This window comes from Aulonocara stuartgranti (assembly GCF_965226115.1).
Source record: "Aulonocara stuartgranti genome assembly, chromosome: 3".
NCBI classification, from domain to species: Eukaryota; Metazoa; Chordata; class Actinopteri; order Cichliformes; family Cichlidae; genus Aulonocara; species Aulonocara stuartgranti.
Genome location: NC_138941.1, coordinates 69,566,196 through 69,591,599, shown reverse-complemented (window position 1 = coordinate 69,591,599; position 25,404 = coordinate 69,566,196). Strand labels below are relative to the sequence as shown.

Here is a 25,404-nt window from a genome sequence, read left to right as displayed (position 1 = left end):
TTACAGACACTGTGTGAACAGTTTTCATTTTATCCAAAGTTTTACTTGATGTCCAACTGATAAAATCACTGACAGACAACAGAAGCAGGAGCTCAGAGAGAAATTCAATTCAACTTTATTCATAAAGAGACAAATCACAACGTTTGGTTTTATTTTACAGAAACTTCAAACTAAACCAAATTCAGGACGTGTATTAAACCTGCAGCTGATCCCTGTCTGCTGTTCACTCCCTTTGATTTCTGTTACCAGCATCATCTCATGTTCCCCAGGTTCACTGACAACGCTGAAACCACCAGCGGGAGACTAAGAGTGCTGCTTTAAAAAGATTCAGACATTTTATTTTGCTGCAGCTCAACATGAGGCTGGATCCTGATTCTTTGTTGTTTTTGTTTTCTCTACATCAAGAAAACAGCAGCAACAAGAAGCACAGCAGGAACTGACAGGCTGACCTTCAGTCCAACAGATCCTCCTGTGTGACCTGCAGGTGAGAAACAGCTGTGAGGTGTCAGGTAGGTGATGATGAAGAACAGAACAGAATCCATTTGCTCTTCAAACTGCTGTCAGACATTATCTGCTGCACTCTGATCACATCACTCAGACCAGCTGCTTTCTACAAAGTCTCATCAGCAACATCTTTACAAACCAACATCAGATTGTGTGTTTTGTGGTCTAAAGTTTTGTGCCTCTGGTTTCTCATTGGCTCACACTCTTGCAGAGCCGTAACACGCACATGAATGAGAGGTGGTGAGTGTAGTTCCTATTGACAGGGTATTGCAGACCATCCCGCTAATTGCTGAATTTACTTTTGTCTGTCATATTTATGATGAAAAACAAATGTAATCAAATTAGATATTGATATTTTCATATGGGAATTGATCCTGCAACATGAAACGCTGGGATTGGAAGTTCAGCATCGCTCCGCACATCATACCTGTGAGATGACAGACAGCAGTGTGGAGGAGAGTGCGACACAAAAACACAGAAATATGACTGACAGCTGCAAACGAAGCAGCATCTGCTGCAGGTGAAAGATATTGGGACTAGCAGAGCAGAGTGGCTTCACTGTAAAACAAAATTAGCAGTGAGTGTGAAAAGTTTCTGTGTGTGGAGTTCAACACCGTCCACTCAGAAGCTGCATCACTGGATGGTAGATTTAAAAAGCTTTCATTCAGTGACAACAGAGCTGTTGATGAGGCACTTCAGAGAATAACTGCAGCAGCAAAGTGCACTCCCACCCAGCTCCACCATTACAGGGCCAAGTGAAGGAGGAGCCACAGACGTCTGCTGTGTGGAGCCTCTTTGATGAAAGAGCTGCAGGAGATGCTGCAAAGAGAAATACTACAGCTGATGTTATGATGGAGATGAAATGTTATCTTGAGGAGCCCCTCATCCAACAAGGAGAAGGCCCACAGAGCTGGTGGGAGGCCAAGGCCACAGTCTTTCCCTACCTGTTGAAGGTGATGGAGGGGAGACTGTGCATTGTGGCAACATCTGTTCCTTTGGAGGGTCTTCTCAAAAACTGGGCAGATACTAAGGAGAAACCACATCAGCCCATCCAAGCTGAGGCAGCTGGTTTTTCTGAATGTCGACCTGCACTGAGGACAAACTGTTTGGCTGCTGAGTTTGGTTCTGTTCTGTGGATTTGTTTACAGTGGGGCTTTTTGTGTTGAATTAAACTTAAAGGTTTGATTAAAATATTAAACAACAGTAAGAATGCCTGCTTTTGTAACAGAACAAAAACACAAAATTAGGCAATTATAAGGCTTTTCATAAAAACACTACATGCAAAAGGGTTTGTCAGCACACAAAGCATTCACATTTGCCAAGTAAAGCTAAAGTATGAGGCTACAGAGGATAATAACTTAAGAGACATTTGGGAGCCACGAGACGTGCAAGATAATCCAGAGCTTAGATCTAAATAAGGAAGTCTTAACTCAGTAATGGAGAATATCCTCACACATTAAGAAGCACCGAGGGAGGGAAGTCCTTCATTACTCTGTCAGTCAGGTAGGTGATCAGTGAAGAACAGCACAGAATCTATGTACCTGCATGTTCAGCTCAATTTGTGGATGCAATAAGAAGTAAAGTGAGAGTGATCAGCTTACCAGTGACTGTGATATTAACCAGGTTACTGATGGCACCATTACTGGACTCACACCAGTAAACTCCGGTGTCGTGAGGCACCAGCATACTGATTGAACATGATTGATCACGTTGCTGTTGTCCCCGCCCATCTCCACACTCAGCCCTCTGCAGTTTGCTTGTGTTTCTCCTCACAGTCCAATCAGAAAAGCTTTGGTCCTCCTCACAGATTAGAGTCACAACATCTCCCTCAGAGACATCAGAGCTGTTGGGACTCACGATCAGACGAGCTGTGAGGAAGAAGAGAGGTTAGATATCACTCACGACTGAACTTCTGGGACCGCTCCGCCCCCTGGTGGCCTGATTTGATAGTGAAAAATTATTTTCTACCAGGCTGATGTAATAAAGCTGTGGAATCAGGACTGAGGTTTCGGGCATTTCCCCTCGGCTATTTGCAAGTAAGAAGAGCAAACATCTGAAGAGGCACAAGCTCCAACATTTTAGTAATATGAAGAACAACTTTGTTGCCTGACCAGCACGTTGTGGCCTGCAGCCTTCATAGGTTTAAGGTTTAAAAACATTTTTAGGATTATTTGGTTCAGTGGAAACTACTGCTACTGACAGTGAAAACATTTGCAGACCTTTTCAGAGGATGAGCATTTGTTCGAGGGTCCACTTTCTGCCCTGAGCCTGGTTCTGCCGGAGGTTTCTTCCTGTTAAAAGGGAGTTTTTCCTTCCCACTGTCGCCAAAGTGCTTGCTCATAGGGGGTCATATGATTGTTGGGTTTTTCTCTGTATCTATGAAGCGCCTTGAGGCAACTTTTGTTATGATTTGGCGCTATATAAATAAAATTGAATTGAATTCTGCCAGCTGTTCATTTCTGTGTGCACAGGATTCTCTCCCTTTCCTCTCCTTTCACTGGTGGGTGGGTGAGAGGAAGTGGGCAAATTCTACAAATGTCATTTAAAGATTAAACGACTCACTACATGTTAGCTAGATAACACACATGTCTTAAAGACATAAAGACCTGGATGGCTGCTAACTTTCTGCTTCTTAATTCAGATAAAACTGAGGTTATTGTACTCGGCCCTGAAAATCTTAGTAATATCGTATCTAAGCAGATTCTTACTCTGACATTGTTGGGGATCATTCCTGAATTTACTTAAGCCTTAGAAAAGTAAAGTAGCCTAACAAAGTAGCTAAAATCGTGGACGTACAGCATTTGGACAGAGAGAGTGATATTAATTTTCTTTGCAAACAAACAAGAATCTTCAGGGTGCAATGTGTGCTGGGCAGCAGCCAGGAGCGAGGTCTCTGGTGAACCAATCCCTCGCTACAGATTCTAGCGAAGGGACGAGGCGTGTCACATCTCTGGTGGGGATGGAGCCTCAGTGCTTCTTTTAATATCTCTGAGCTTTCCCAATCACAACTATCTCTACTGAACTTTGGCTCCGTCTAAACAGTTCTTTGAATTACTTACTAAAACAATATATGACAGTAATGAGAAAGTGGCCACTTTCATGAGTAAATCATGTAAGCCTTATAAGATTTACTTATATGTAGTCTATGTTGTGGTTCTGCTGGTGTTACTGGTTCTGCTGGTGAGACGATGTGTTCACAGGAAACTTGAAGGTTTGTACATATTCATTCTTATTCATCGTGGTATTTTGTTTCCATTCTGTCATCATAATTTGGTCCATTTAGATTCTTAAATCATAAAAGTGTTTACTTTAACTCATTTCAGCAGATGGAGAAGATGACATCACCAGTGACATCACATACAGTGTTGTGAAATCATCAAATCCTCAACAACCTCCAGTCAAAGAAACCAGAGATGGAGGTTTGTGTGTTCACCCAGGTGTCATCCACATACCTGAACCAATGACTTGGTGGTGTTTCAGGGTAGGATAGCAAAGCCCTCTTTCCCACGTCTTCCATATACAAGTTGCCCACAATGGGTGAAACTGGGGAGCCCACGGCACACCCACGTTCCTGCCTGTAGAACTGACCCTTGCATGTGAAACAGGTGGAATTAAGACACAGTTTCAAAAGCAAGCACACCTGGTCCAACAGCCTTGTCTTGTTCTAACTGCTTCAGACAGTCTGTCACCCTCGTCCTGTGACCACTTCCTGGGTCTCTTTCAGTCTTCAAATATAAAGTTTTTACAGCTTATAGATTTTAAGTTCTGCTCCAATTATTTGGGTAAAGACAATAAACACTTTGATGGCCAATAAGTGAAAGTGAAAATGTGATAAACGAATAATATAATTAATAAATAATAAATAATTATATTTTTTGATAAGTGAAGTTCACTGAACTGAAAGGAAATTTTGGTTTGATGATGGTTGACATGTTTTCCAAATAGAAGTTTTTCCTCTAGTGAGGAGATGCAGGTGCAGCAGAGCATTGCTGGAAGAAATGATCCCAAGGGTGGAATCTCCTGAGAAACCTTCAGAGACCCAGCGAGAAGTAGGGACCATAGCTGACAGCCCAGGCAGGGGTTGAGGTCAAAGGTCATGCTGTTTGGGGACCTACTGGTCATCATGAGAAGATTCTGGAACCACAGCAATGACCATAAAGCTGCACTGGATGGAGAGCTGTGCCACGGGGCTTTCCAGAGGTAATCACGAGGAGATTGTGGACAACAGATGGATTCTGAAGGATGAGGGGAGCGTTCCAAGCTCCAATCGACAGTGCAGAGAGGAAGTTCAAGGATGGCATCATGATTCTGTGAACAGAAAGCAGAAGCTATGGTGGTGACGGGGAATGAATGACAGCAGTTTCCTATGAACATCACCTAATGCTGTGTCACTGTGCTATGCATGCTTTGACACTCTGAAGAGGGTCTTCCTTTGTGTCATTGTTGTTGTCATTTGCATCATGAACAAGACTGCTGAAGTGACTCAACAGGTGGGGTTACAACAGCAGTAAAATCATTGAATCCAATACCCTTTCCAAAAAAGGTTTTCTGCAGAGACGAAAGGACAATAGAGGAGTCATAAGTATCCCCCCACAGGAAGAATGCATGAAATGAGGTGATGAGGGTTGATAGAGGCCATAAAACAGGAGTGCTGACAAAGGCCTGCAGCCTTGAAGATAACTGAAAGCCACATTGACAAACAGCAAAACTAACTGGTGTGTTTGTTATACCCATGTCTGCATACATTTGGACTCTGGTCATATGGACAGTGATAGAAACAACTGGAAGAGACATTTATGAAGCTCTGAGGAACTCAAACCACTCTGCATGTGTGATTTACACACCTGGAGGAGATGCACCACAAAGCTGGAATGATTTTGCAAATGTTAATTTCTATGTTTGACTGTTAACATTCATTTGCTTACTTGGAGGGTGTCAATGGAAAATTGTATTTAGTAGTCAGTATAATCTTTTAGTGATATAAGTTTGCATATGGTAGAATGCTGCATGTAATCATTTGTGTGTAGAAGTATATAGTTGGTGGCATATTGAAAGAATGTCTCATCCTAGGAGGTCTGTAACATTCTAGGGTGTTCACCCCACATCCTAGGAGCATGAGAGAGGTCGTACCTTGTCTTATTGTTTTATGGTAGGATTAACGTAGCTATGTCTGTTTTAGTCTAAGTGCCTTTTGGTTTGATGAACTGCTGGACTTTGAGACCAGCAGGTTTAGGGAAGATCTTATGGGGCCACACTCTGACCCCCCCCCCCCCCCCCACACACACACACACACACACACAATGAAGTATAAAATAAAGACCGGGGCAGTTTCTCAGGCGCGAGTCTCTCAGTCCGGAGACTGCCCTTGCTTGCAAGAAATTCTGTGTGTTTCTCTTCTCTGAGTCTTTGCTGAAGAAGTATTTTAGAATATATTCCTTAACAGAGAGAACGATGCTCGTCACAGTTCTCTCCCTCATGCACGAGCAACACAAAGAGCTCTGGTGACTTGCGTCTTGTTTTTGCCATTGTAGTAGAATTGTCTTGGCGTTCCAGCAATAGGTCTGTGCTAGATGAACGTATCAGCAACCTTCAAACACGTGTGAAGAATTCATTATTTCTTTGACAGATTTTTTACTAAATAACAGAAAAAAGAAAGTAAGAGAAAAATCACCTGCACAAGTGCCGAGGTAGGTCTCCCTGCAGAATTGGTTTTCCCTTCATCAGGAGCAGCGCTGGGCTGTTTAAATCACGGACAAACAGGATCCTACAGTTGTTTATGTTTTTAAACCCATTTTGCACAAAGAGGCATTTTTTGGAAAATGCATTGATAGTAATATTGAATATTATTACACATCAAAAAAAAAAACAACTACAATAAAATAATCACATCGTGACGCCTCTGCCTTTCTAAATGGAGGGACAGTAACTGTGTGTGTATGTAAGCGTGTAAAACCTGAAGATGGTAAGATTAACAGTATTTTGTCTCTATCTGCCATTCTGCTATTCATCTCAACAATAACGTGGCGCACAGCGTGGCGTGAAAATAGCCACATGCAATGGAGCAAAATATGGGTGTGTGTGGTTGGAGGATGTGTTCATGCGCACAAAGGGGGGGCGGGCAAACATTTTTCTTGTAAAACAAAGGGGGGCCCAGCAAACAAAGTTTGGGAACCACTGGTTTAAACGATGTTAGCACAGAAATATTAGCTTCTGTCATGACTGATGAAGTTACTGGTTAATAAAGTTTCCAGTAAAGTGTTTAATCGCAGCCACAGATTGACGGTAAATATCCCGTTTTTCTTTAGTGCATCTGTAATAAATATGTGCAAGTTTCAGTGCTTCGTTTAAACTGTATGATACTTATACTGACCCAGGGTCAGTGTAAAATACAATCCCAGCTGTGTGAACAAAGCCTGGCTCCTTTAATCCTGCATGACAAACCTCAGGATGCAGGTTATTATTACTCTTTCCTGCTGGCACACCTGTCACACCTGAGAGTCAGCTAGAAACTTACAGTGACGTGGACATCATGCAAAGACTGCCAGACTCTGTAATACTGCAAATGATCAGTGACTCAGGTTAACAAAAAAGAAAGTAAGAGGAAATTTAATTCTATAAAACGTGAAAAATTCCACACACATGTAACTCACCACTGTGTGAACATCACAGGGGAGAAATCGTTTCTCTGAGTCAGAGATGAGTGTCAGTAACACAGAAGTTGTCATGGTCCCCGCACCTCGCCAGCTGACAGCAGTCAGGCGCTTTGTTTTGTTTATTCTCCTCTCTCGCCTCTGCTCTCCCTTTCTCTCTCGTCCTCTCCCACTCTCTCTTTCTCCTGCCGGGGCGGAGCTCAGTATGGGCTCCTGCTCCTGGCCCACGCACCTGGAGATGATCAGCACACCTGCCGCTGATTATGAGAATTGGAGTCCTACTTAAGATGGCGAGTCTGCTCTACTCGTCGCTGGATCGTTGAGCCATCAGCGTCAGTCGTCCTGCACTCTGCAAAGTTTGTTCGTGAGCACGTCTGAACCAGGAGACTAACTGTTTCTCTGTCTGTGTATAGATTTCCCCTGGACCTGTTTTCCCTGTGCACGGTGACTGAGCGTGAGCAAGAGTGATGGAGGAAAGAAGAGGAGCTGTGTGTGGTTGCGAGGGCTGTATGGAAATCTCCCCTCCCTGGACTCCTGCCCCTTTCACTCCCGGACCCTGGAACCCTTTTTCCCAGACACCTGTGTGTGTGTGTGTGTGTGTGTGTGTGTGTGTCACCGTGGAGAACACTGTAAATAAATTCACTTTTGATTTGAAGAAACTTGTGGTCTGCGCCTGAGTCCGCTCCACTAATCGTGACAGAAGTAAAACTCAGTGTCATGCAGTGACTTTTACACAACCAGATCAGATGAACCAGCTCACACTAAAACATTTTGCTGCACTCTTTACACTTATTTCTTTTCTTTCTGCTTTCTGAGATAAAAGCTCTTTATTAGTAACTTTTACAACTTCTGGCAGGTTAATGTCTGAACTTTGGAGTGAAACACACCCTTAGTTACAGGAAATAACACCACTGTCTGTAACTAAGTGAATCCACCTTAACACCACCTGTGTGTGTGTGACTGCATTACACTCCCACTGCTGGGAACCTGAACAAGAACCAGAACAAAGTCTAAAATAGAAGCTGACAAACAGCTGCACCACCGAGTGACACTTTATTTTATAAACTTCACAACAGGTTTCATGTTGTGACCTGTGGAGGTGAAAAGACACAAAACCTGTTTTACAGCTTTTGAGCTGCAGGCAGGATTGAAACACACCTTAGTTAAAAGTCAAACAGCAACATTTGTCTCCTCCCCTCACGTCACTCAAATGTGACAAACCAGGAAACAGGAAGTTCTTCGTCCTCAGTAAAGAGAGACGCACAGACGATCAGACTGAGCTCAGACCAAACTAGCAGCTTCCTCTGAGTGAGTCCAGCTACAGGAGAGAAAAGTGGAAAACTCCAACACTGCTGCTTCAAGCTGCTGACGCTCCACACACTGAATGTGAGTTTGAGCAAAAACACGACTCAAAGGAAGTTTCAGTGAAGGTGGTAGAGGAGGGAGGGGAGCCAGGACTGACTGTACTTCCTGTCTGCTGTTTTCAGCTTCACTCACAGACTCAATGGCTTCCAGATCAGAGGAGGATCTCTGCTGTCCGGTCTGTCAGGAGGTCTTCAGAGATCCTGTTCTTCTGTCATGTAGCCACAGCTTCTGTAAAGACTGTCTGAAGAGATGGTGGAGAGAGAGACCAACACACAAGAGTGTCCAGTTTGTAAGGAAATATCAGTTTATGATCCACCTTTAAACCGAGCTTTAAAGAACCTGTGTGAGTCGTTCTTACAGGAGAGAGATCAGAGAGCTTCAGAGGCTCTCTGCAGTCTGCACTCTGAGAAACTCAAACTCTTCTGTCTGGACCATCAGCAGCCAGTGTGTCTCGTCTGCAGAGACTCAGAAAAACACACCAATCACAGATTCAGACCCATCGATGAAGCTGCACAACAACACAAGAAGGAACTTCAGGAAACTCTGGAGCCCTTAAAGAAGAAGTTAAAGGTTTGTGAAGAAGTTCAAGTGAAGTTTGATCAAACAGCAGAACACATTAAGCTCCAGGCCCGACACACAGAGAGGCAGATTAAGGAGCAGTTTAAGAAGCTTCACCAGTTTCTAGCAGAGGAAGAGGAGGCCAGGCTGGCTGCACTGAGGGAGGAAGAGGAGCAGAAGAGTGGGATGATGAAGGAGAAGATGGAGGCTCTGAGCAGAGAGATAGCAGCTCTTTCAGACACAGTCAGAGCCACAGAGGAGGAGCTGAGAGCTGAAGACGTCTCATTCCTGCACAACTACAAGGCTGCAGTGGAAAGAGTCCAGCGCTGCCCCCTGCTGGATGATCCACAGCTGCCCTCAGGAGCTCTGATAGACCAGGCCAAACACCTGGGCAACCTGACCTTCAACATCTGGAACAACATGAAGGACATGGTCTCCTACACTCCTCTCATCCTGGACCCAAACACTGCTCATCCAAAACTCATCCTGTCTGAAGATCTGACCAGTGTGAGATATGGAGGAGAGAAGCAGCAGCTTCCTGATAATCCAGAGAGGATTGATTATTACGGCTCTGTCCTGGGCTCTGAGGGCTTTAACTCAGGGACTCACAGCTGGGATGTTGAAGTTGGAGACAGTACATGGTGGGGACTGGGTGTGTTAGCAGAGTCTGTGCAGAGGAAGGGAGACATACGGTCTGGATTATGGAGAATACGGTTTAATGGAATTAAAAGTAAATACTCAGCATGCTCACCATCAGAATCTGCTCTCTCAGTAGAGAAGAAGCTCCAGAGGATCAGAGTGAATCTGGACTGGAACAGAGGAAAGCTGTCGTTCTCTGATCCTGATACTAACACACACATACACACCTTCACACACACTTTCACTCACAGGTTGTTTCCATACATTTGGACTGATGGTAAAGTGAAGGTGTGTCCGTTGAAGGTGTCAGTGCAGCAGATGAGTTGAGGATGATGATGTTTCTAATGTTGTTTCCTGTCAGTGAGTTGAAGCTGTTAAACTGCAGCTGTCCTCCTGCTGCCTCGTTGTTCCAAAGCTCTTTGTTTCTCTTTTAGTTTCACTGTTTCTTTCTGTTTCTGCTGTCCACCTTTTCACATGGAAAATCATTTCACTGTTTCTCACTGAATGACTCCCCAAACTAGATTTGAAATTCTATCAAGTTTCTAATCATTACAAGTGATTAACGACATAAGTGACCATCTTCCAATTTTTACAATCTATGATAGGAATTACATGATCAATAAAATGGACAGTAAAAAAGAGTACAGACGAGTAAGAACAGAAGAAAGAATGAATGCATTTAAAAAAGATTTATTGAAGGAAAACTGGGGTGAAGTATATCAGGAACAGGACGTTAATAGTGCTTATAATAAATTCCTTAGAATATTTACATTACTGTACAATAACAACTGTCCAATAAAGCAATATAGTAGGAAACAGAAATATATGGACTGTCCATGGATAACAAAAGGTCTGCAAAATGCATGTATAAAGAAAAATGCTCCCATAAAAGATTATGGGAAATCCTGAACAGTGTTATAAAATGTGGGACTGGACAAAAGAACTATCCCAAGTATTTCATTTGTAATGACCATGAAGAATACAATATGGATGTTGTGGCAAATAGTCTCAATGAATTCTTTGTAACTGCTGGACCAAATTTAGCAAGAACAATCACTCATCCTGGGAAAGCACAGGAAAAACCCGATACACTGATTGACAGAAATCCATATTCTATGTTTCTCACAGCCGTTGATGAAAATGAAGTTCTTGAAATTGTCAAAAAATGTAAAAATCACAAATCTTTGGATTGTAATGATATTGATATGATAGTGGTTAAAAGAGTCATTGAGGCTATTATAAAACCATTTACATACATCTGTAATTTATCATTTCAAACTGGTCGATTTCCAGACAGAATGAAAATAGCAAAAGTTATACCTCTATACAAATCTGGAAACAAACACCATTTCACAAACTACAGGCCTGTCTCTTTACTACCTCAATTCTCAAAAGTTCTTGAAAAACTGTTTAAAAACAGACTGGAAAAATTTATAGATAAGCATAAACGCGTGAACGCGCGCAAAGCTACTGGTCCGGACGGGATTCCCGGCCGCGTCCTCAAGTCATGCGCGGCTCAGCTGGCTGGAGTGTTCACACACATCTTCAACCTTTCCCTCTCTCTGTCTGTAGTCCCAGCCTGCTTCAAAATGGCCACCATCGTCCCTGTACCCAAATCCTCCACCATCTCCTCATTGAACGACTGGCGACCTGTAGCCCTGACCCCCATCGTGAGCAAATGCTTCGAGAAGCTGGTCAGGGACTTCATCCGCTCTGCACTACCCGACTCACTGGACCCTCTACAGTTCGCATACCGCCACAACAGGTCCACTGATGATGCCATAGCCCTGACACTACATACTGCCCTGTCACACCTGGAGAAGAGAGACACGTATGTGAGGATGCTGTTTGTAGATTACAGCTCAGCATTCAATACCATCGTTCCCTCGAAGCTGGACAGGAAACTGCAGGATCTAGGACTGAGCAGCTCCCTCTGCAGCTGGATCCTTAGCTTCCTGTCTGACAGACGCCAGGTGGTCAGACTGGGCAGCATCACCTCATCCCCATCACACTGAACACTGGTGCTCCACAGGGGTGTGTACTGAGCCCTCTCCTGTACTCACTCTACACCTACGACTGCACAGCCACTAACAACTCCAACATCATTGTGAAGTTTGCGGACGACACTACAGTGGTGGGTCTTATCACCAACGGTGATGAGACGGCTTACAGGGAGGAGGTCAGCGCCCTGACCCACTGGTGTCAAGACAACCATCTCACCCTCAACGTCGCAAAGACAAAGGAGTTGATAGTGGACTTCCGGAGGTGCAGAGAAGTACACACCCCCATCACCATCAACGGCGCTGCTGTGGAGAGAGTGAGCAGCTTCCGGTTCCTTGGCGTACACCTGGCTGAGGATCTTACGTGGTCAGTACAATAAACAAAACAGTGAAGAAGACGCAGCAGCGCCTCTTCTTTCTCAGGAGACTGAAAAGATTCGGCATGAGCCCCCGCATCCTCAGGACCTTCTATCACTGTGCCATTGAGAGCATCCTCACTGGATGCATCACCACCTGGTATGGCAACAGCACCGCCTACAACTGCAAAGCTCTCCAGCGAGTAGTGCGGTGCTCTGAACGGATAATTGGAGGTGAGCTTCCCTCCCTCCAAGACATCTACAGGAAGCGGTGCCTGAGGAAAGCGGGGAGGATCATCAAGGACTCCAGTCACCCCAGCCATAAACTGTTCAGACTGCTTCCATCAGGAAGGAGGTTCTGCAGCATCCGGTCCCGTACCAGCAGACTGAGAGACAGCTTCTTCCACCAGGCCATCAGACTGCTGAACACTTCATAGACACCTCAGCTTCACTACTGGAACTGCAACACTATGCACTCCACACTGTATATAAATGCCACTTGTTTTGCACATATTCAACTCTGTATATTTTATATATTTTATTTATTATTATTATTATTTTATTTTATTTTTTTTTACTATTTAATTTGTAAAAATGTGTATACACACACACACACACACACACACACACACACACACGTAGGATAATATTTAGTATACACATCCAGAAATGCATACACTATTATATATTGTACATATATTTATTAGTTTCAGATGTAGCCATTCTTGTATTTTGCTCGTTTGTGTTGTTGTGTTTGCACATCTCTGTTGCTTGTGGGGCTCGCACACAAGAATTTCACTCGCATGTGCTGTGCCAGTGTGCCTGCACATGCGATGTGACAATAAAAGTGATTTGATTTGATTTGATTAAACTACTCACTGAGAGTCAGTACGGATTCAGATCAAGCAGATCAACATCATCGGCACTATTAGATTCAATAGAATACATCACAAATTCCATAGACAAAAAGCAATATGTGGCTGGGTTATTCATAGACTTGACAAAGGCATTTGACACTATAGATCATGATATATTAATAAGAAAACTGGAACGTTATGGTGTCAGAGGGGTAGTTTTAGATTGGGTCCGGAGTTATTTAAGTGACAGAAAGCAGTTTGTGAAAATAAATGGTGGTTGCTCCTTATGTATGGACATTGCTTGTGGTGTACCCCAAGGGTCAGTTTTGGGTCCAAAATTCTTCAACTTGTACATTAACGACATCTGTAAAGTGTCCAAAGTATTAAAAATGGTTCTCTTTGCTGACGATACAAACATTTTTTGCTCTGGTGATGATCTGCAGAATTTATTGGAGGATATGACTAATGAAATAAGTAAAGTGAAGTTCTGGCTTGATAAAAACAAATTATCATTAAATTTGAATAAATCTAAACTGATGTTATTTGGAAATAGTAGTTTAAATACAAATGCAAAGATTCAAATAAATGGTGTTGATATTGAAAGAGTCAGTGAAAATAAATTTCTGGGGGTAATAATAGATGAAAAACTTAACTGGAGAGCTCACGTAAGATATATTCATTCCAAAGTATCACGAAGCATTGCAGTACTAAACAAGGCAAAACAGGTATTCGACAGAACATCACTTCATATTCTCTACTGTTCACTGGTTTCACCATACTTAAGCTATTGTGCAGAGGTCTGGGGCAATAACTATAAAACCACATTACATTCACTTTTTACTCTTCAAAAAAAAGCAATTCGAATCATCCACAATGCAGGTTATAGGGAACATACAAACTCACTATTTTTGCAGTCTGAAATATTGAAAATTGACGATATAGTGAAATTCCAAACAGCACAAATTCTATTCAAAGCAAAAAATAAAGAACTGCCAGGTAATATTCAGAGTATGTTTTTTTTGAAAGAAGGAAGTTATAATTTAAGGGGTTTTTGTAACTTCAAAACAATGAAGGTACGTACTACAAGAAAAGGCTTTTGTGTTTCTGTTCAAGGAGTGAAATTATGGAACAAACTGAATATGGAATTAAAGCAATGTCCAAACATAAAACTGTTCAAAAAGAGTTATAAAAATATGATCTTCTCGATCTATAAAGAAAAGGAAAATATTTAAATTATGTGAATGTCTCTATTTAAAAACAAACAAACAAAAAATTCATGATGTGATATTATAGTATATAGTATATCAGAAATCTGTTCACTATTTTTATTACAAATTATATCAGTAAGGAAGCTGACTAAATATTCACTGATAATTTATGGGACAGGGGTGGGATTAAATAAGTGTATACTTCTTCCCACTCCCTTTCAACATGTAAATTAATCAGAATGTTTTTTGTATGTAATTTGTATAGTATTTTTTTCTCTCTTATTTCTTTTCTAAATGTACTTGTATATTGTTCACATGTTGAAATAAATTACCAATCAATCAATCAATTCATGTTTCTATTTGATGTGTAAATGGAGATGATTTAGTTTGCTGGGATATGGACTGACATGTGTTGAATGGGAGGAGCAGTTTGTTGTTGTCTTCTTGTCTGTTTATGACAACAATAAATATGTTGTTGAAACAATGATTCATGTTTAACTCCATATATGAAATGTTTCTGATCTTTGAATTCTGTTTGATTAAAGACTTTCTTCATGACACAAATGAGATTTCAGTGTATTAATAGAACTAAATAAGCTCAGAGTTGAAAGGCTGGAGTATTATGTACGTGCTTCACTGTCAGGATCTTCAGGGGGATTCAAAGGGAAACATCAAACTGCTGTAATGAGATAAACTAGTTGGGCTGAACACACTTATCTGTAGTTTGTCTCCATCCAGGATCATCAGAATATAATGAACATGTGTGAAGAGCCACAAAATGCTGCTGCCCTCTCAGCATGATGAGCTCCAGCCTTTGTTAGCAGGACAACAGGAAACATGAGACAACTTTCAGAGACAGTAACCAACTGTGGCCACAAGATGGCAGCAGCTGATCTGAGATCCTTTATTGGACAGAAGGACTCTGCTCTGTGACGTCATCAGAGAGACGGCCTTCACTCTGATAGATCTGACGTCATGTCTGCACTGCGATGATGAAAGCTGATAAACACATTGTTATTGATCCATGAAATCACCTCTGTCCTCTCAAGTGTAGCTGTTTACAGAGCTGAAGAAGTCCTTCATCATCAAAACAGACAAACATGTATTTCCTGTATTAAGTGACGTCATCCTCACTCTGACCTCTTACATACATTCTGTTCAGTTTTCCTGCTGTAAGAAATAAACTGTGTGAAAATAGAAATGCAGGGAAACATCCATTAAGTGAACAAAGTCCAAAGAAATAAACTTGGACTGTTTTTTGAAGCCTAAATAAAATGTGAATAAACTTTATAGATACATTTGAAACCAGCTACTCTGTGACTTTACACACTCACACAGTAACAGAGCTGATTCCTGATTGGAGCAGCACAGAGTTAGACTTCTTTTCTGGCTGTGGATTGGTTCGTCAGGATTTCCTCCTTTACAGGTTTAAAAACAATCTCTGTTTCTACATTTTTTGACCTCCTTCTAGTGTCTAAAGGTGAAGCAGCATCAGCCTCCTCTGATCCTCATGTTGTAGCTCTGTGTGTCCAGCAGGGGGCAGAACACCTCCAAACTGTGCCAGCAGCTCTCACTGTGAGCCAGGGCCGTGCAGAGAGGTTTAAAGGGGCGGGTGCTCAAAGTTAAAAAGGGGCACATTGAACCAGGCTGAATAACAACAACACACATTCATCAAGAATCTAATATGGGCAACAAGGCAAAGCAAACGTAGCCGATGTTTTACCTGATGAGTACAATGTTGCTGTTGAGGGGTTGCTGTGGATAGTGCTGGAGGGCAGGGCTGTGTTGATCTGAGACTGTAGACATTAAAAAGTCCATAGGAGAGATGGTAGCTGATTAAACAAGTGTCATGAGATAATAACAAAATGCAAAGATTGGTGACAGCGCTTGGAACCATAAGGCAACAAAAAACTGTGAGAAATAATTTAGGCTCTGCCTGTGAATCACTCTTTGCTTCTCTTCTTCCTTCCATCCCATCTTTTCATATATCACTCTCCACTTGCTGTCTGAGAACAAGGCACAATTTGCTATTGCAATAAACTATAATCTAATTATCCACACCTAACAACTCTTACACTTAATCTAAAATAAAATGATGACAGAAAAATGTTATAGCCCTGCCTTTAGTAGCCTCATACAGCTCCTACTGTTTCCTCCTCATGTCCTTACCAGCCATGTCTGGACAATGTTATATCATGAGTAATATTTTTTTTAAAAAATCCATCTAAATAAAACACACACATGCACACACACACACTGACATTTTAGACCTTCTTCAGAATACTGTATATACTATGGGCATCATGGTGCTGATCCAGAATCCTTACATTATTATTTATTACTAGAGCTACAATAATAAAGCAATGAGGAGGGGGAAGTAATAAATATGAAATAATGTATTTATGATGATTCCATTTGTTTCACTATCCACTCTGTGCAGGGGCAAAGCTTATTACATTTTTAAACTGTAGAGATACAATCATTTTACTGCTGTAAAATCCAAATTTTGTCTTATTTAAAATATAAATCTAATATAATCTGCTTCTTAATGTATGTTCTTTAAAATACAGCGTGTGTTTTTAATATATTATAATTATAATAATTATTATATGGACATGCATATTAGATCGTTTTTTAGTGAAATATAATCCCTCCAGAAAGGCAGGAAAAGCCCGGAAACTTGCTTTAAAACTAAATATGTTCCCTAAAACGGTGACAGAGCTACAGACACATGACAGCCTTACACAGGTAGCCAGCAGCTATGACCAGCACTACTTGTGGAGTTAATAAAAGGACAGGTAATGTTTGTCGCCCTGTTGCACACACAGCACGCTCATTTGTTTCAGTTCGTCAGCTGCAACAAGACAGCTTACCAACGTGTACGTAATAAGCTGATACTCCTGTGTGCTACACACTACAGTGTACGCTGTACACCTACTTACTGGTTGTGTCGCATCAGTCTGTGTCTCTGAGTTAACTTGTGTTTCTCCTACAGCTCCGGACCGCTAAAAATGCGCGTGCTCTTTGTGAGCTCGTTCCCGGCTCGTAACCAGCGCGTTCTGCCGTCAAGGGCGATCATTGGTTAAATGTGATCATGTGACTGATGCAAGCCAGATCCTTTTATTTAGCAAAACTGTGATTAATAGTTAAATATTATTGTTGAGGGGCACAGACAAGACTCCGCACGCACACACACATTAAAAAAAAATAATAATAATTTTTTTTTAAAAAGTTGCCTCAACAAAAGGGCACTTTGGGCAAACATCAGGAAAGGGACGGGTGCTCAAGCCCCTCTAGCCCCCCCCCTCTGCCTGCTGTGAGCTCAGACGTTTGTGGACACTCAGTTTGTTTGAACATAGTAAATAATCAGAGCTTCTCACACTGTTTATGGGGACACCACCTGCCCGAGGGTGTACTGTGTCAGAGAGGTGGTGTATGGTGCTGGGTGTAGTCTCTCTGCTGGTTCACAGTTTTTACTGAGGAGCTGTGTTCATGTCAGGAAGGTTTCGTCTGATCACTGTGGTGCAGTTTGGTTTACTCTGTTTCTGAGTGTTTGTAGGATCAGTCTCTGCAGGTCACCTGATACCTGGCAGTGAAGTGTTTATGAATCAGCTCCGTCAGATTGAATCCAACAGAATAACATGTAAAACACTCCAGGGCTTTTACTCTGAAACTTTCTCCAGAGCTGTCTGGAGTTTTCTTACATTAAAATATTCTGGGATTACCAGACTGTCCACATCATGTGTCCTACAAAACTTTCATCCACAAATATACCCTGACATTAAACCCAAATAGATCTGAGAGCGAGTCATTAGTATCAGTACTGTGTGTGTGTGTGTGTGTGTGTGTGTGTGTGTGTGTGTGTGTGTGTGTGTGTGTGTGTGAGAGAGATATTCAGGTAACTTACTGGGTTACTGCACATGCTCACACCTTTTCAGCACAACAGGTGCAGTTTGGTGTTTTACTGCCTCCTGCTGGAACAATGATGGCAGCTCTCAAGACTTTATTGGTTATTGTCATTTCGTGTTACACAGCCTGAAACGAAATACTGTTCCTCAGCAGCCTCTACAGTGCAATAACCAATATATTTTAAAAAGAATAAATACAGTTTAAAGGGAATAAGTTTAAAAAAGAGCAGCAAAAAAGGCATAAATAGCTTAAAATCTAAGTTCTAAATAAAAACCCTCCAGTTTTTATTAATATTTTATTATTTATCAAATTATTATAAACTAAAAATATTTTTTACGTGATAAACGACTTCAGTGCTTCGTCCATGACCTCCTGAAGGTAAAGGGCCCAAAGAGCCAATCAGCAGCTCTGAAACAGGAAATATGACTCATGGAGAAGTTCACAACAGTTTCAGCTGCCAATTGTACTCATCACCATGGAGACTGTCTCCATGGTGGAGGCAGAGTGACAGTGTTGTAGATGCTGCATTTTGAAGCCTCAGTGTTTATGTTGTGCCCTTAAACAGGGGAAATAGTGAGGAGAGGTGAAAGAGCGGCACAGACGCGCAGCTCTCACTCTCACTCGTCTGTATTGAGTTTCAGAAGCAATACAACCAAAACAATATTCTTATGGATGCACTCAGTCTCAGGACAACTGTATCCAAACTAAGTCACTATTGTTCGCTACATTAGCTGATGAGAATACTTTAGATAACATGAACTGTAGCATTAGACAAAAACATCTTTTTAACTCGCACATGTTAGCTGACACAGTCACTAACTTTCCACAGCAATGAAATAATACTTTAAGTACTGCATGTCTTTCAGTAGTTAACTTATACAGATAGTAACAGAAAAATCTTCACACAATATGGCGGAGTAATAGCGAAAACTAGCATACACAGTGTGTTGATAGGAGTTATGTGGGTAGTTCAGCTTCACCACTAGGGGGCTGTCTAACCAAATTGTGATATATACTGTGTTGTAGAAGCAGCGGCAGGTTACGTTTACGTGCATGGATGTGAGCCACGTTAAAAAAAATAAAGAAGCTTGCTCACTACTACTGATGTTTTATTGAAAACACGACATGGTACCAGGAGTGAACCAGTAAAGCAGGTCATCATGGACAGTGTTAAGCCACCAGATGCCGTCAACTGGAACGGAAATGTGGACTGTGAGTGGCGAACTTTTAAACAGCGGTTTATGCTATACCTGCAAGCTGTCGGCCTAGATAGTAAGCCTGATACACGGAAGATTGCACTGCTTCTTACCGTAGCAGGTCCACAAGCGGTGGAAGTATATAACACGTTTGTGTTCGCAACTGCAGAAGACAAAGAAAAGTTTGACGAAGAAAGTTGAGAAAGTTTGATGAACACTGTTCGCCCAAAAAGAATGAAACATTTGAGAGGTACGTCTTTCGGTCACGTATACAACAACCTTCAGAGAGTTTTGATACGTTTCTGACTGACCTCAAGTTAAAGGCAAGAACATGCAATTTTGGACAGCTGCAAGAATCTATGATAAGAGATCAGATCGTATTTGGAATAAAAGATATAAAGATGAGAGAGAGGCTTCTGAGAGAGGCGGATCTGACTTTAGCAAGTGCTGTGAAAGTATGTCATGCCAGCGAGCTCGCAATACAACATGCAAAAACCTTCAGCGGGTCGCCGAGGGAAATAGACATGGAAAGTACAGCTGTAGCTGCAGTGAATACACGGCAGGCAGGGCGCACGTACAAAAAAGAACAGAAAGAATCAAAAGACACTTTCTTGTGCAAAAGATGTGGCACAAAACATGGAAGGAAACAATGCCCAGCTTATGGTAAAATATGCAAAAAATGCAATGGACAAAACCATTTTGCCAAGCAATGTTTTTCAAAGAATAAACAAAAAGAAAGAGTACACACAGTAGAAGAAACTGCTCTTAGTGACACGTTTTTTGTGGGAATGGTAATGCAGCACGATACACCCATGGACCAACCTGCAGTCAGTACAGTGAAGCAGGACAAATGGACAGAGATGTTACCAGTGAATGGAGCCCTGGTAACTTTCAAACTGGACACAGGAGCCAAGGCTAATCTGGTGAATGAGCTGGATGTGAAAGCAATGAAAACGAAACCACACATATTCCAAAATAACAGTTTACTCCAAGCATATAATGGAGAACCAATCAAAACCAAAGGTAAATGCAGGCTCAGGGTAAAAGGAAAATATCACAGTCTGATGTTTATCATTGTGCCAGAGGGACATGAATCTCTGTTGGGAGATAAAGCATGTGAGAGACTCGGCCTATAAACAGCTCTGAGCCCAAAAGTGTGAAAGAAATAGTGGATCTGTACCCAGACATATTCAAGGGGTTTGGAGTCTTACCCTTCACCTACAAGATAAAGCTGAAAGAAGGAGCTCAGCCTGTGGTTCATGCACCTCGACGTGTTCCAGCTGCTCTTAAAGACAAGCTCAAAGAGGAACTAGAGCGGATGGAGGCACTGGAAGTTATAAGAAAAGTTGAAGAACCTACTGAATGGGTTAACTCCATGGTGTGCATTAAAAAACCATGCAGACTCTAGGATCCGAAAGACTTAAATGCTAACATACAAAGAGAGCATTACCAGATACCTACAAGAGAAGAAATAACAAGTGAAATGGCTGGTGCAAAATTTTTTAGCAAACTAGATGCGTCCCAAGGATTTTGGCAACTAAAGCTTCATGAAGACTGTACAAAATACTGCACGTTCAACACGCCATTTGGGCGTTACTGCTTCTTGAGAATGCCTTTTGGAATTTCTTCAGCTCCTGAGATATTCCACAGGACCATGGAGCATATGATCGAAGGAATCGAGGGAGTAAGAGTTTATATGGACGACATCATTTTGTGGGGATCCACACTATAGCACACAATGAGAGACTAGTAAAGGTTTTGGAAAGAGTGAAACGTTATGGACTTAAACTGAACAGAGCAAAATGTCAGTTTGGCGTGGGTGACATTACCTTTCTCGGTGACAAGCTGACAGCCGAAGGCATCGAGCCGGACAAGGAAAAACTACGAGCTATACTGGAAATGCCACGTCCAGAAGATAAAACAGGTGTGTTGAGAATCCTGGGAATGGTTAACTTTATTGGAAAATTCATCCCAAGCCTGGCAGCCAAAACAGTGCACCTGAGACAGCTTCTACACAATAGCTGCTGTCACGGTCCTGAGTCTGTGGACTCAGTGTTTTTCTGTTTGTATTAGTTATCTTTGATTTCATGATGTGTTTTGATTCTCTTGGGTTTGATTTCTGTCACTGTATCCCCTAGTTTAGTCCACGTCTGTTCAGTTTCCTGTTTTACTTTGAAAGTCTGTGTACTATGTCAATGTGTTGAGTTTTGCCTCCCCTTGTCTTGTCATGTCTGATGAGTCCCAGCTGTGCTCTCCTTCTGTTTCACATTCCCTAATTACCTCAGTATGTATTTAAGCCCTGTGTTTTTCCCTGCCAGTTGTTGCGTCCTCCACGTTTGTTGTGTGTGTATTCATTGTCTGCAATCTTCAGCATCTCCAGTCTAGTTAGTTTAAGTTGTTTATGTATCGCCAAGGGTGACTCACCAGCAAATAAAGCTGTCGTTTAAGTTAATGTTTTGTCTCCGAGTCCTGCACGTGGGTCCAGCCACTGACAGCCACACAACTCATCGTGACAGCTGCAAGTTCAGATGGAATAAAGAACTGGAAAACGAGTGGCAACAACTGAAAAAGACACTTACAACAGAGCCAGTTTTGGCGTATTTTGATCCAAAAAGAAAAACAAAAGTGTCAACAGATGCATCGAAGGCCGGGATCGGCGCAGTGTTGTTGCAGGCTTATGGAGACCACTGGAGGCCAGTGGCATATGCCTCAAGAGCAATGACAGAGACAGAATCTCGCTACGCCCAAATAGAAAAAGAGACATTGGGGCTTGTCTTTGGATTTGATAAGTTCCACACCTATGTCTATGGTTTGCCAACATTTGTGGCAGAGACTGACCACAAGCCATTGATAGCCATAATCAAGAAAAACTTAAGTGAAATGTCTCCATGCATTCAAAGATTGATGATGAAGCTACAGCGCTATGATTTCAACTTGATCTACACACCAGGTAAACATACTGTGTTAGCAGATGCACGCTCTAGGGGCACAACCCCAAACAAAGAGCAAAGCTCCACAGAGATGGATGTAAATATACATGTAAACCTGGTAGCAGAGTCACTTCCTATGTCAGACAGAAAATCACATCAGATCAAGGCTGAAACACAAAAGGACTCTAGTCTGCAAAGAGTTATAACACTGTTGAATGGGAAATGGCCAAGAGGTGAATGCAAAACATACTACAACATAAGGAAAAAACTACCTGCTGGTTATTGATTACTTGTCAAACTATCCAGAGATGGCATTATTGTCCAACATGTCAGCTACTTGTGTCATAACGCGCATGAAATCAATATTTGCTAGACATGGGATACCACAGATTGTTCATAGTGACAATGGACCTTGCTATAGTTGTAGAGAATTCCAACTATTTGCTCAGGAATATGACTTTAAACATGTGACCTCAAGCCCCCTGCATCCACAGTCCAATGGGAAAGCAGAGAAAGGTGTGCACATTGTGAAACAGTTACTAAAGAAAGCACAAGATAGTAAGGCAGATCCTTATTTGGCACTACTGAGCTACAGAGCATCACCACTGGAGCATGGCAAGTCACCAGCAGAAATATTAATGGGAAGAAAACTACGGACCACTCTTCCTTACACAACAACCAGGAAACACAAACAAGTGAGAGACAAAATGAAACAGTCGCAGAAGAGACAAAAGATCAACTTTGACAAGTCCTCAAAAAGTCTAAAACCACTCGCACCCAATGAAGCAGTCAGAGTGGAAGATGCAAACATCTGGGAAAACAGAGCAACTGTACTGGAGGAGGTAAACCCAAGATCGTACAATGTGAAAACTGAAGATGGACTGATATTAAGGAGAAATCGGAGGAGTTTACTGTACACTCAAAAGACAATGGGACCATCGGAAGGACAGTGTGATGACAACACACCACTTGAACCAACAACACCCGTGAAGGACAGTGTGGAGCAAAGAGACCAGTCACCCATTGTCAGAAGATCAGCACGCTCTATCAAGCCACCTGATAGACTAAACCTTTAAGCATATATATATATGTATATGTTGGTGTATACATATATAGCTAGATATATATACATATATCAAAAAGGAACTTTCTGCATTATTGTGTGTTCAGTAGTTTACACTGTCACAAATGTTTGTGATGTAATTCAAGCTATGCAATGTTAGGTATGTTTCCACAGTGTTGTTCAGCAGTTAACATCTAAAGAAAAGGGGATGTGTTGATAGGAGTTATGTGGGTAGTTCAGCTTCACCACTAGGGGGCTGTCTAACCAAATTGTGATATATACTGTGTTGTAGAAGCAGCGGCAGGTTACGTTTACGTGCATGGATGTGAGCCACGTTAAAAAAATAAAGAAGCTTGCTCACTACTACTGATGTTTTATTGAAAACATGACACACAGCAACAGAGATTAACTGGAACTTCTCAGCAAAATAGTCTGCAATTCACATCTTCCGCTACAATGAACAATGATAACAATGTAATAATCAACAGTAACACACATTTATACAGATTTGTGCATGACAGTTACATAAAAAAAGGGGAAATAGTGAGGAGAGGTGAAAGAGCGGCACAGACACGCAGCTCTCACTCTCACTCGTCTGTATTGAGTGAAGGAGGAAGCGCGCGAACCCACCTACTGGAGCCCTGAGGCATTAACAATGGATCGACGCACAATCAACCCAGGCAAAACTTTCACTACTTATCTCCCTCTATATTCCCACTGCATATTCTATTTGAAAACAGTCAAAGCAACAAATAAAACATTAATAAGGGCATGACATGAAATGTAAGGAACAGAGATGTACAACTTCAAAACTAATCAAATTTATGATCCACCACACGTGACTGCTCAGACCTAACACACTATGTGACACTCACACCTTGTGGTATGTAAATTGTATATTACCATAATAAAATACAAAATAACCATCTGTTCTCCTGGAGAAAGTATAATTTAATCAAACCGTGCAATTTACTGGCCCTGTGTGCATAAATGGTATCTTTGTTGTGTTGTGTTTTTGATTGTAGATACCTTATATTCTAATATTTTTATTTGCCACCCTCAGATTTGACTGTCCTGAAGCAACATGTGGAAGAGCCCTCCTCTCCAAGTCTAACAGATACATTGTCTGTCTCAACCACCAGCAGTCAGAGCAGTGACACAAGTGATGCCGGACTTCAAATGGTTCAGCCTCTATTGGACAGCATACATGCAAGAAATGTAGATACAGTACTTAATTGACTTATACTTGACTCTTTAGTTGCCATTACTTGAAAAAGCTTAAACACGAAGATAAAACAGATTAGAGAAAAATAATTTAATATAGTATTTCATGTAGTTTGCTCTGCAACTGTAGTGTGTAATAAGACTTGCTCTCTCTCTCTCTCTCTGTTTTTGTTATGCATGTTAACCATGAAACGTGTTTCCATGATCAGTGTCCTGCTATTCAGGTAAATGAAACCACTTCTAAGAAGATACTGGTCCTAGGAAGGGAGAAAGTAAGACATTTCAAATGTTTTGATGCCCAAATGTCATATGGGTGTGATTCACAATTTTATGTTGTGTGAGAGAGTTGCATTACTTAATTTGTTGGCTTGATGGAGACTTTACAGAGTCTTCCTCACGTTAACACTGCATTACAAGAAGTGCTTATTCTGTAGTCATTTTTTTCCTTTAATTCTGTTTTTTTTTCTTTTCGCCCAATGTTAGGCCTTTCTGACCTCAACTGTTTAGCTGCCAATAATGGTGGATATTATGCTATTACAGTACTGTTACACAGAATGTATGTTAATCCATGCAGCATTCATATTTGAATATGTTATTTTTGATAAATAAAATCCATACATTCATAATAATCAGAATTGTGTTTTTGTAGTAATTTGCACCTAAAACCTAAAACTTTTTTCAATTGATGAGTAACACTACAAAAGAGTTAATATCAAACTTAACTCTAGTTATGAGTTAAATTTTACTCTATATGGTAGTAGAAATTTCACTCCGTGAGAGTTTAGTTTTAACTCCTATAAAGAGTTGAAAAATCAACTCCCGGAAAAGAGTTACTCTAACTCTGCACTAGAGTTCATTCGATGGTCACGCATGTACGCTCAAATGTAGTTAATCTGAACTCCCTGAGAGTTTATTCCAAAGACCAGAATTTGCTGTGTAGCACAA

At 41.5% G+C, this 25,404-nt stretch overlaps 2 protein-coding genes and 1 pseudogene across 3 annotated transcripts in view; 2 read left to right on the top strand and 1 right to left on the bottom strand.

The window, feature by feature from the left end:
• The window catches only part of LOC309693997 (nuclear factor 7, ovary-like), a 260,788-nt gene extending 250,707 nt beyond the window's left edge, over positions 1 to 10,081 (top strand). Inside the window, exon 2 of the mRNA XM_082513686.1 lies at positions 10,020 to 10,081. Within this exon, the coding sequence (XP_082369812.1) occupies positions 10,020 to 10,043 (24 nt within the window). The 3' untranslated portion in view covers positions 10,044 to 10,081. The remainder of the gene's footprint in view (positions 1 to 10,019) is intronic.
• LOC309693309 (hemicentin-2-like) overlaps positions 1 to 25,404 on the bottom strand; it is a 1,543,010-nt gene that overhangs the window by 1,345,889 nt on the left and 171,717 nt on the right. The window lies entirely within an intron of this gene.
• LOC309694068 (nuclear factor 7, ovary-like) lies at positions 8,395 to 10,043 on the top strand (annotated as a pseudogene). The gene has a single exon. The product of its transcript is annotated as a nuclear factor 7, ovary-like (transcript).